Raw genomic sequence first — 13,295 nt, forward strand, 5'->3', positions numbered from 1 at the left:
CACTACTGACATTTGGGGTTGTATAATTCTTTTATTGTGGGGGCTGTCCTATGCATTGTAAGAAGTTTAGCAGCATGCCTGGCCCCTACCCACTAGATGACAGCAGCATCCTCCCCAGTTGTCACACACACACAAAAAAATGTGTCCATGTGTTGCCAAAAGTCCCCTGACAGATAAAATCACCTGAGTTGGGATCCACAAGTTTCTGCCCACATGACTTAGGGCAGCTAAGAGCCTGGAAGGAAAGGCAACCCTCAGAATGCATGCTCCTTGAGAAATATTAGGATTTTGAGATGTTTGGGCTTCCACAGGGAATAGATCATGCCTAGAATTCAAAAGGTCTGGGCAGCCCACTTAACATCTAGGCTATACCCACAATGAAATTCAAATATTTCTACCAACTAAAAAAAATATTTTCTTTTTAAAAGATTTTATTTATTTATTTGAAAGAGAGAGAGAGCATGAGCTGTGGGGTGGAGGGGGGAGGCAGAGGGAGAAGCAGACTCCCACTGAGTGGTGACCCTGACATGGGGTTCAATCCCAGGACCCTGAGATCATGACCTGAGCCGAAGGCAGATGCTTAACCGACTAAGCCACCCAGGCACCCCCCAAATATATATATATTAAAAAACAAAAAGGAAGAAGAGGAAGAATAAATCTTTCTTTTTTTTTCAATGGAGGAGTAATGCAAAAGGACTATTTTACACACATACACATGCATACGCACAGACACAGCATTCTATAACAAGATAAGGAACCCATATTTTTCCTAAGTTAGCAATGAAGCAGATTTCCTCTATGCTTCTTTCATAAAGTCTCTCACAGAATGATTACTGGACTCTAATCTAAGGAACGAAGGAAATGGAGGAGACTCTGAAACAAACCCTACAAACTCCCCTTAATTTAGAGAAGCCAGGGTAAATCACCAACATAGGCAAAAGGCCATGCCTGGGAGCTTTCCTATGAAGAGACAAATGCAAACAAAACAAAACAAATTAACAACAACAACAAAAAATTGATAGGACTTTCTCAAAGAAAATAATTTTTAAAAATTTTACCAAATATTTATAGCATGTATAACACATGCCAGATACTATTGTAAGTTCTTCTCAAATATTCATTCCTTTATTCTTCATGTAAATTCTATGAGATAGGTACTATTATTATCCCCATTTTACAGATGAGGAAACTGAAACCCAAAGTCAAACAGGTAGCAAGAAAGTGGCAGAGTCAGGATTTGAATGTAGGCAAACTGAACACACAAAAAACCATACAGGACCTGTGAGAATACACTAAAGTTCAAAGAGAAAACACTAAAGTTCAAAAGAGAAGAACTAGAAAAAAATACCTCCCTCTGAAGTAGATTTATTATTAAAGAACAGAAATGTATAGAAAATTTCTAATTCATAATCTCAAAACATACAAAAAGTCATTATATCTACAAGCCAGAGATTTGCAAATGTAATGAAAATGAAACAATGAGTGATAAGGAAAAAATACATGGAAATTTTTTTAAAAAAATGAATGCTGAACTTAAAATCATAATGAAGTCAGTGACAGATAAAACAATAAAAAAGGTGAAAAAGAGAGTAGATTGGGATCCAGTATATGCATAATGTAAACCCCATTGTGACAAAATAAAGCAAATGGAGCAGAAGTAGTGATAATAGAAAACTTTCCCAAGTTTAAGACCTGAGTCTACAGATCAAAAGGGTTCATTACAAACTGAGCAAAATTATTAAAAAACCTAAGACCCTGACACTATCTAGTGACACTTCTGAGAGCAAAGAACAATATCTTATAGACATCCAGGCAGAAGGTGGACGGAATAGGTTATAAAAGAAATACATCAGGCTGGCATCAGATTTCTCCTCCACAAAACTGAAGACCAGAAGATAATGGGACACTTCTAGAGGGTGAATTAGTAGGAAGGGGAAGGAATGGGCAGAGTATAAACCGAGAATTTTATGCCCACACCCAAGTTTATATGAAACTAGATAGACACATTCTCAGACATGCAGGGGATCAGTAAGCATAATATCAAAGAACCCTCTTTGAGAAATTCACTCAGTATTATATTCTAGATCATCATCTACTAGGGCTTTATGCTAGTAGTCAGTATGGCTACTGAGCAGCTTAAATATAGCTACTGCAATTGAAGAAGCAAATTTTTTGTTTAATTTAAACTTAAATAGCCACCTGTGGCGAGTGGTTACCATATCAGCCCAGGCTAAATATCTAAGAGATAAAATTAAAAGTTCAAGAATGAAAAAGCCATGGTACCAAAAGGAAGCAATGAACAAATTAAGGGGAAAAAACAGCATTATAGCTATGGTTTTAAAATACAACGCAGGGGCGCCTGGGTGGTTCAGTCGGTGAATCGGCTGCCTTCGGCTCAGGTCATGATCCCACGGTCCTGGGATCAAGCCCCGCATCGGGCTCCCTGCTCCGCGGGGAGCCTGCTTCTCCCTCTCCCTCTGCCTGCCTCTCTGCGTACTTGTGCTCTCTCTCTGTCAAATAAATAAATAAAATCTTTTTAAAAAAATAAAATAAAATACAACGCAAATGTCAAAAATAATTATTGTAATATAATATACATAATAAAACATGAACAATTCTCTGAGTCTAAAGTCTCAGATTAGAGGGGCGCCTGGCTGGCTCAGTCAGTAGAGCATGTGACTCTTGATCTCTGGGTGTGAGTTCGAGCCCCATGATGGGTATACAGATTACTTAAAATCTCAGATGATAGCAACAATTTCACATTTCATACTGGAAGGAAGAGTCAAAAGGTACTGTTTCATTCTTAATGTTGCTAAATCAAAGGGACATGGTGCTTTTTTTAAAGCCATAACAGGAAAACAACCAGTGGAATGAAACCTGAATGTATAACTTCTGAATCACCAGGAAAAAAAAAAATGTTTTAATGATCTAAGAAAATGCTCAGGAGACCTTAGCAACTGAAAGACTGTAAGTGGAAAGATCAGAATATAAAACTACCCACACAATATGTCCCAACTTTGAAAGTATGTACATATAATAAAAACTGAAAGAAATACATGGAAATTTAACAGTTGTTGAGCATGGGTGACTGTGTTATCATCATGTGTTTTCTAAATTTTCTACAATGAGCATTATCACTTTTATAATCAGAGAAAATTTTAACATAAAAAACAAAAAGAAGTATTATGGTTATGTCTCAGCTTTCGGTAGCATAACCTAGCTAGAAGACAATCCGTTATCACAAATTAAGCAAAAATGACTCTGAACAGCCAAAATGCATGTCATGACACACCTAAAGATCAGGGTACTGTGTTCATCAAGAGAGCCCTTCATAACTTCTTTTATACGTATCAATTCCAACAAGCTTGATTACCTGATGTTCTAGTAGCACTGCGGATACAGATACACTGAGCATGGTGTAAAGTGATAGGCCTAGCCTCACAGTAGGAAAAAAGTGACAAAAATAAAAATACAAAACAGACATTAATATTCACAAAGCAGCTGCAGGACAATTACGGCAGAATCATCCCTAAACAACTGAATATATTTCCACAAATATGATAACCGATATTCACTGTAACAACTCTTGAGTTGAACTGTTCAAAGGCCAGTCCCTTTGAACACAGGCTGGCTGGTTGAAGAAGTGAGAAAAATTCCTAATACGTTTTAGAAAAAAGATTGATCACAAATATTTATGATAAAAAGTTAGAGTGCTTAAAGAGAATATCCTCAGCTCTCCAGAGCAGCTCACTCCTGCGAGTTCCACAGAGTTGGAATTTTACTATATTGAAAAGGATTTTAGGGCGCCTGGGTGGCTCAGTCGTTAAGCATCTGCCTTCGGCTCAGGTCATGATCCCAGGATCCTGGGATCGAGTCCCACATCGGGCTCCCTGCTCGGCGGGAAGCCTGCTTCTCCCTCCCCCACTCCCCCTGCTTATGTTCCCTCTCTCGCTGTGTCTCTCTCTCTGTCAAATAAATAAATAAAATCTTTATAAAAAAAAAAAAAAAAAAAAAGAAAAGGATTTTATAGTTGGCTGCATCGACCAATACAAATCTGGAGAACAATCTAGAAGGAAATGATTAATGACTGCTTCTTTCCAAGGAAGTTTAAAAATAAGTAACCATAGGCATATCAGAATTAGTGTTAACACAGCAATTGCTACTAAATGCAGCCTGGATGTGGGTGGCTTTTTTGTTTGTTTTGTTTTGTTTTGTTTTTGCTTCACTCCATATTCCCAGCAGGATTTAGGTACCTTGGAGGTAGGTGGGACCTATTAGCTTATTAGGGTAAAATCAGTAAGCCCCATTCCATCACACACAGCACATTTGAACTGAAGAAATATATATTCTATCTCCTTCATACTTGCCTCTTGTGCTTCTGACTTCAAAAAGCAGGGATACAAAGACGAGGAAGAAACTGATTATGTTTATATCTGTGGAACAAAGATTATGCAAACTGCCAGCACTCCATTGTTTTTGTTTTCAGTATGGTTATCACAAAACAAAAACAAAAAGATAACTTCTACATCTGAAGCCTGATAATTTGAAAACAGACCTGAATATTTCCTCCTCTTTCAATAAGGCAGTAAACACCTTTCATTTTACTTATCTGTAAGGTACTTATTTGCTGATATGGACTAGTTAACTATTTCCATAAGAGCTTGACAGAGTCTATCTGAGGAAGCTGTTTCCTGAGTTACTCTGAAGATACCCTCGCTGCTTTAACATTTGCCAAAAATCCAAGAAAGCATTAAAAAAAAACTACACACACCCCCAGAGCTAACGAGAGAAAAACATAATCATAACTTTGGTTAATGGTTGGTCCTTCAGCACTCTGACCACTATGACCTCTCCAAGCTTCTATTTGTCTTTTGTTTGTTCCTTTTTCTTTTAAATAACCCTACTGGTTGTTTATCTGATTAACAAAAGTAATACATGGTCAACATCACAACATGAAGATGTATGAAATAAAAGTGATAATCTCTGTCTCCCCCACCCTCTCATTTCCCTGCCAAAGAAACCAATGTTAACAGCTAGGTGTATATTCTTACTTCTTCCTAGGCTTACAAAAAATATATATAATATATGGGAGGGAAGGGGTGGTTCACTTATTCGTTTTCAAACAAAAATGGATTATATATATTATTAGTCTTAAAAATATGGACACCTTCCAAGCCAGTATATACAGATCCTTCACATTCTTTTTAATGACTACAAAATATTCCATAAGATGGATAATTCATTCATACCATCGCCCCGCCCCACCTTTCCCAATGTGTGGACATTTAAGATGGATCCTTGTACCTATACTTCATGTCCTTTAATTTCAGTAACACGGATTCCCAGAAGTAGAGTTTCTGGGTCAAATGAAACATTTTCAAATGTTTAAAATTTTATCTTTAAACAAAATTAATTTTAGACCTTCAACATTTCTGTTCCCTTCTTCATTATGCAAAATTTTGGCATAAACCTTTCATAATGCTTTGCATATTTTATTTTTTAAAAGCACACATATTATGTCAAAAAACGCCCCTGTCATTTATGCTCGTGTACTTATAAATAAATAAGTGCTTAGGTTATGGCTGTGATGGCCAGCGTTAAATCACTGTGCAAATGCTTCTGCCTTGGTTTATGAAAGTAGTAATTCATTGTGGAAACTCTACCCCCACAGTCATGTGGGCAACCCCGAAGTAGCAGCTCCCTCACCTTGTGACTCTCTCCACTGAGTGACGATATAGAGATCAGGACCTACATATTTTCTAATTGTCAACAGTTAACCTTAAAAAGTGTGTGTGGTGGGAAGACAAGTACACAGCAACGACGATAAACTGAAAGCCATTATGGGTTTCTAATATCCACAAATTATTTGTAGCATAATGAATAATTCTGTTGGTCTACACCAGAGACTATCTTTCATAAAAAAACAAAAACAAAAACCTATAACCAATGTGTTGCTATGATTACATGAACCTTTCAAAACCATAGTCCTCCAACATTTTTTAGTAGAATTATTGGTTGGAATCCCACTTTTGCCTTCTTCCCCCCTCTACTTCAGATTCAGATTCTGATTGCAAACTGTAAAAAAAGGCCTTAAAGAAATGCATTAACCAACGAAGCTCCTTAAAATTTAATCTCAGACTCCTCTGTAGATTCTAAAGACCCAAGCACCAACAGAGATTGTTAAGACACAGCAAGTTTGACACAGAAGTATGTGACATGCAATTAATCTCCATTCATACCCTGCTCTACTTGTCAGCAAACAAAGGTTCTGCTTTAGAAGGAGATCTGAAGACTTCAATTAAAAACAGTCAGCTAACAAGAAAATAATCTAAGCTAAAGGAAGGTGACAGGTGCAGAAATGAGTTGTTTACCAAAGTGTCAGTTTTGAACAATAAAGAACTGCACATCAAAAATGTTAAAGGAGTGGATTTCATTGCAAGCCTCTGAAAATAAAAAGGAATTTTCACTAAGGCTGCACACAAAACGGAAGTACAGTTTAACAAACTTGTAAGATAGGTTTTCTCTCATCAAATGACAGATACCAATAAGAAGAATCACTTTATATTTTTAAATGCAAGGGCAGAATTACCCTTTTTGCTACAGTTCCTTCTCTCCCAGAAACCACCACACTTAACAGCCTCTCTTTACATTCAACATCCAATATTGAACCAAGGGCAGAGGGAAAGGCTAGATTGCTTCCTCTCAGACACCCAGATGATGCTATTTTACCCTACAAATAGTTTTCTACTCTGAAAGTTTAGATTGACCCAGGTCATAAGTAAAGTGGATTTTGGAAACTTCACCTCAAAAGAAATACCTAGTTGACAGCTTTTACATAGAAGCAATCCAGAATGGAAACAGTGCTACAAACAAAGACCAAAAGGACTGCCAAATATTTGATTAGGAGGCATTTATACCGAGATAACAAGGTAATGGAGATATAAAACCAATTAAATTGAGAGAAACTGAAAAAATATATATATATATATACTCCTTGCCAAAAGTCTGACCTGCCCAAAGCAGGCCATCTGTTAAATATGTGTCAAAAATGTCACTTGGGTGCCAAAAGGCTTAATTCAGAGTAGTTTCCTCCTGGGACCCTTATGCAAGCACAGATTCCAGGCCTCTGTCCTTCCAGGAAAGTCAGTTACAGGAAAGCAAGTTACTTTCTCCAGAAAAAAAGTGTGAATGGAGCAGGTGATATTGCCCATTAGCAAAAAAGTCTCTTTGCGTGTTAGAAGGATCTGTGGAGTGTCGCTGAGTATGGCCTTAACTCTTCAGAGGACTGCTTAGGCACCACAGTTTGAAGGTAAACACACCAGGATGGGGCATTTCTAGAAAAGTCAGAAACGTACTACTGCATCCGCGTGCCCTGGGTGGACAGCAAGACCCCCTGCAGTCTGCAGGCTGGCAGAGGGGGGCGCCGACAAAACTCACACTAAGCCCCAGGCCTTGGCCGACAGCATCCCACGAGCCCCTCGCAGCCCCCTGAGAGCCTCAAGGAGCTCGGAGCGGGAAGCTGAGGGGGCTTCGGGGCTGGGGAGGGAGGAAAGCAAAACCCCACAGGCGCGGGGGCCTGTCCCGAGGAGGAAGGGTCGGGCCGAAGACCACTCAGGGTGACATGGGGGGCCCCCCAAGAACCTGGCCGGAGGTGGCGTGGAGGGGTGGCGACGCCTCGTGGAAAAAGAAAATGTGGAACTGAGGGGAGTGAATGGGGCCGTGCGCGGGCAGGGTGAAAATCTGGCTGTGCGGAGTTGAGGGCTCTAGAAGTCTTGAGGTTCTAGAAGGCGGCGGGTGATGGAGCTGAAAAGAGAGGCCCGTCTTGGGAGCCCCTGGCGTCTCGGGTCGGGCCTCCAGCTCTGCACCTGAGGGACTTCCCAGGGGGCCGGGAGGGGCCTGGGGCTGGGCCGGGGCGTTACCTTCCATGAGCCAACGGATCTCCTCGGGGAGGGCGACGGCCTGCATTTGGCCGGGCGGTGGGGAGGCCGGAGTGTGAGGCGGGAGAGGGGCGTGAAGGCCTGGTGCCAGGGCCGGCGGGCTGACAGGCGGCTGTCGCCTGGCGGAGGCACCTGTACCTCTGAGGCCGCCGCCGCTGCCGCCGCTGCCCGGCCTGGCCGCAGGGCGGGGCGGCGGGCCCGGGGCGCGCTCAGGAAGTGGCGCGCGCGGCGGGCGGGGGGCGCGCCCCGGGCGGCGGGGGAGGAAACACCTGTGCGCGGGTGCACGCGCCACTCCCGCGGCGCCCTCAGGTGGAAGGACTGCGGGGCGGGGAGCGCCGCACAGGCTAACCCCCACCAGAACAAGAGACTAAACGCGGCCCAAAGGAACTTCATCTCCTGGGACACTTTCTATCCTAAGCACGGGGCAGTTGGGCTCAAGGGGCAGATTTAAAAGCCACGGTGGTGCCCGAGATGGGGCGCGGAGAGGCAGAATCCGAGGAGATTCGTCCCCGCCAAGCCCAGCAGCAGGCAGTTCCCGATCCAGCTCGCACGTCCACGCCGCGAAAACCAGGGCAGAACGTTCACTGTCTCGGGCAAACCAGCTGACTAAAGGGAACGTCCCACTAAATAATATAAAGCCACCAACATTGGGGAGAAGCAGAGCGGCAGGGCGGCAGTGGATACAGGGAGCCAGTGTCCCTTCCTCACTAAGGCTGAAAGGATGTGAGGGAAGGAAGGGGTAACCTGGGGAGAAGGCCGAGGGAGAGGGGAACCAAGACTTTTCCCTCTAACAGATGACGAAGGGAGGAAAGTGAAGGACAAGATCACAGAAAAGTGTTCTCCTCCCCTCATCCAAACTACAGTGGGGGGGCAGCGTCCTGGTTGTGATGTGGTTAACATATTGCAAGATGTTAAAATCGGGGGAAACTGAGTAAGGGGTAGAGAGGATCACGCTGTATCATTTCTTTTAATTTCTGCGAATCTCGATCTCAAAATAGTTTCGTGGGGTTTTTTAAGCACAATAAATCAAGTGCCATGAAAGTATAAAGTGCCATGAGCGGTAAAAGGTGGGAGACAAATATAAAAAGGAGGGAAGTGTGGGTCCATGTGTGTTTAATGGTGCATATGGCATTCAAGATGGGCTCCGAACACACCAGACTTCCAAGGGGCAGGAGGGCTTTCCAGGTGCGACGACAAGAGTAAACAAAGATGGAAAAACCTTCTGCTTGAGGAATAGCTAATAACCCTTTTACTGGATGGTGGAGGGAAATTACGGTTGTCAAGAAAACTTGAAGTTTTATTGTGAAGGGACATGAAAGTCAGAACAAGGATTTTGAACTCAACCGAATGTGCGCTGGGGAGACACTGACAAATTTTGAGCTGGAGAGCGACCTGTGTAGTGTGTGATCTTGCACATCTCACTTTACCTCTACTGTTTTCTTTCTTTATAACAAATGGAGTTTCTAGTCTCAGACTCTGCCTACAGAATATGTGGGAAGGATTAGAAGCTGTAAGGGAGAGAACACAGGGAAGATGGGTGAGGTGGTTTTTACAGCAGCCTCAGGGAAAATAATGATGGAACCATGGATATGGGGACAGGAGCCACAAGGAGAAACTGTCCAGAAAGACATGGTGTCACACTGCCTGCCTCCTGGCATAGTTTCCCAAGGTTGGGGGCTTGATCCTTTAAGGGGTGCAGTGGTTTTGAGTCATCTTTACACATCCACATCCTGCAATCTGAAGAGGAATGGTCCCTTGGTTTCAGGATCACATGACCCACCTACAAGTTGCAGCAAATTGGGCTGGGGGTGGGCTGGCTGCTCCTCCTTGCTCTGGAAAAGTTAACAATAGACAGGCTGCCTTCTCTAGGCTCCAGAGCAAATACTGGGTCCCTGCTAGGGCATTTTTATCATACTCAACTGCTCCTTCTATAAAATTGTAACTGCTCTGGAATCATTTTTGAATGCTTATGACATATTAAAAAGCAAGGGAGGATATATCAGAGCTCTCTGTACCAGCATCGTAATTTTTCTGTAAATCCGAAACTGTTCTTAAAAAAAAAAAGCAAGGGAAACAAAGTCCCTCCTATACGTAACCCCAGCACTTTGCCTTTTTTTTCCCATTCAGCAGTGGGAGGAAATTTGACAACCCCCCCACCACCACCACCAACAACCTTCTTCAAGGATATTTGTCAAATGCTAATATAGGCCACAAGCTAATGAGTTGTTTGGCAAAGAGCAATGAACCCGGGTAATCTTCCATCCTCTCAGGCCTGCATAGCTTACTTATACCAAAGGAAGCAGCAGAAACTGGAGGCATGGGTATTCTACATCCATTCTGGGTCTCAGATAGGGGGAGAGGGAGGTGCAGAGGTGGGTAGTGTGCGGTGGGTGACTGGCAGATTGCAATACGGCATTGTCATGTTGCATCAAGTTTCCTCGTTGCAGACAGAAACCTGCCTCCACACATGAGCGCGGCCCCTCCTTAATCATCTGAGGACCCTGGTTCAGCAGTCAGCCTCACTCCTAATGACGTTCTGTTAAATGGACAAATTCCTTTGAAGCCTTGTCCTTCTTTGAAATCCAATTTCGCAAGAAGCCAAATCTGATTGGGGGTAGCCATGGAAACCACACCGAGGAGTCTTGGAGAAGGTGGAGAGAGGCAAGGCCAAACGTGATAGTCGAGAGTCCTTTACTGCTCTGTCGGAAATATCAAAGGGATTTGGAGAGGTTGGCAGCAGGTGAGTCCCTGCCCGGGTCCTTTTCTGTGTGGCTGGGTACCATGTGGCTGTCATGGAAGTAAGCAGCCAGCTGTCTCCACACACAAGCAGGAGGATGGAGCAGAATACACAAATCCCAGATCTGTCTGCCTCCCTCTTCTTCCCCTCCCCCAGCCCCAATTCCAGCAAGCTCTTAGCATCCCCTTCGAAGCTGCCTGCCCCTTAAAGGCAAACAACAAAAGAATGACAAGGTCAAAATACAAGGCCCCCCGACAGATAAGAGGTCCTTCGGAGCAGAGGCCACGAAATTAATCTGAAATTCCTTGTAATTAGATAAGATAAGGGTATCTAAAAGAGATGCAGAGCAGCCAGGAATGGAGTCCAGCAGCACAACACGCAGAAAATATACCGCCCGATCCACTGGGGCCCCTCACACAACCGTCAGCAGACAGAAGACACGGGAAACAGGGTCCATGCCAGCCTCTGGGCTGCTTGGAGATGCCATCTACATGTTCTCATGCCAGGTGGGCCCTCACTAAATATGCATCCGTGGGGTGTCCAGGGGGGCTCAATCAGGACGAAGCAAAAGCATCTGGCACCCAGAATGGCATGGGGTGGGATCAACTGCAAGCAAAGCAGGAGCCGGCTAGCATTGCTCCACCCTGGGTGAAATGGGTCTGGAGAGGAGACTGTGGAGGGCAGGCTCTTGGACTTTATTCTGAGCTGGTTATTGATCCCTGGATGCTGGGTCACGACACGCGGCCGAGCTGACGTCTGCCCTGTGGATGCGCGGCTGCTGCATCTCAGCCCCTCGGTCCCAACCCCATCAACCGGGTTTATTGACTCTTTTATTGACGATGCTGGGGCCTAATGAGGACAAGAGCTGCAACACTTCATTAAGGGCTGTGGAAGGAGAGATGATGCATCCCACCCGGTGCCAAGAACCAGGCTCACTGCGTGCTTTGCGAGGCCCTAGAAACCCAGCCTCATGCCACCCCAGAGGGAGAGGAGACGGACACGAGATGTGCACGTGGGCTCATCACCTCAGCGGCCTTAAAATGCAGGGTGTCTACAACTCGCCGGAAGCCCTGTTCTTAGTAATTAGCCAACCTTTTGAATCGGGAGGGTCCTATCCACACACTCACACAAATGCACTTTGATGGTCTCCCTTCCCAGTTCACACTCCTAGATTCTCTGCACTGATACATACAACAAAATAAGCAGGTCCTCACATCAGGGAACAGGCTCAAAGCAGCTTCTTAATGAGGTACAGGCTCAGAACAGAAGAAAGGACTATTACAACTCAAAAGTATCTTCAGGGTGATCACATTCAAGATGAGGAAAAAACCTAGTGCTCTGCCCATGGTCGCTCAGCTCACCAGGGTCTGTGCTGGAGTTAGAAACTCGGTTCTCTCGCATTGGTCCAAAGCTCTTGTAGAACTGAACACCTGAGATGGATAATTACAGCCCAGGGATGACAGGGAAGTGATTTGGGAAGCCACGATTGTTGGGCTCCCTCCATCTAAATAGTAACATTTTTTTCTTTGTTCTTTATCTCATCTTTCTATCACACCCACCCCTGTTATTTTTCCCCCATATTCCCCAATCACTTTTATTTTTGTATCTTCTTTGCCTATCCCTTAGACCATATTAGACATCCCCCATGGGCACTGCTGAGCCCAGCAGAAACCCTAAAGACCAAAGAGGTTGCTGACTCTGACATTCTCTGTCTTTGATTGCCTCTCTTGGGAATCTGAAGTGGAGGGGGGCACACAGAATGTGTCAGCTGTAGCCAGATGAGGCTGTGCACTCTCTGAGTGAGATGTGCAGGCCGTCTACGGGGTCAATCTGCATGGGAGGCAGGTGGGGCTGGGCCAATTTTATATGCTAGATATTTGCAGACATGAGAACTTTGGGAAATTATACAGAAGGAGGAACCATTTCTTTGGGGGTGATTAAGGAGATTTAAGGTAAATAACAGAGGGATGGCAATTTTTTAAGGGTGAGCAGGCTTTCTTTGGTTTCCTTTCATCTGTTATTTCAAAGGGTGAAAGTTTAAGCTCTCTAAGCTCCTTCCTTTATTTCTGGCCTTTCTTCTCCCTCATTTTACTACAGATCTGAGGATTCAAGGTAGAGGTAGGGGGGATTCAAGGTGAGAGAAGAGGCAGTTATTTAGAATCTGATAGAAATCTCTGGCCTGCACAGCCCATGTGCACACATGCTTTGGAAGAATAACTCACCAGTTGATGTAATCTGACTGGAATCACCAGTAGTCAACAAATACCAACAGAAGCACTATGTGGAGTCAGAGATAACACAGCAATGGCAGATTATTTCAATGTCAGAAAGTAGGTAAAAATACCTTTCCCCCATGGACATCCTATATGTAATCGCCTATCGGTCCCCAAAATATGTTTTTTCCTTGCTCTCAGAATTGTTTCAGTGTCCATTTTAGTTTCTCCCTTTGTAAATATCTGTTCCCAAACATCCTTGGGCTTCCCTTTCTGGCAGCATTTTCTGATAGCATAAACCACACTCTCATATACAAGACCTCATGCGTAGTTCTTACTGTGTTGCTTTTAGGCTTTCCTTTTCCTCCTCTTCTAGAAGATGAATGTCCCTCCTCTCATTCTTCTACT

General features: G+C 43.8%; 1 protein-coding gene across 1 annotated transcript in view; it reads right to left on the bottom strand.

Annotated features, from left to right (window-relative positions):
- The window catches only part of SKAP1 (src kinase associated phosphoprotein 1), a 270,909-nt gene extending 262,867 nt beyond the window's left edge, over nucleotides 1-8,042 (bottom strand). The window contains exon 1 of the mRNA XM_032429037.1: nucleotides 7,920-8,042. Within this exon, the coding sequence (XP_032284928.1) occupies nucleotides 7,920-7,965 (46 nt within the window). The 5' untranslated portion in view covers nucleotides 7,966-8,042. The remainder of the gene's footprint in view (nucleotides 1-7,919) is intronic.
- Between the last annotated feature and the right edge of the window lie 5,253 nt (nucleotides 8,043-13,295).

The sequence above is a fragment of the Phoca vitulina genome, unplaced genomic scaffold (genome assembly GCF_004348235.1).
Source record: "Phoca vitulina isolate PV1807 unplaced genomic scaffold, GSC_HSeal_1.0 scaffold40, whole genome shotgun sequence".
NCBI lineage: Eukaryota > Metazoa > Chordata > Mammalia > Carnivora > Phocidae > Phoca > Phoca vitulina.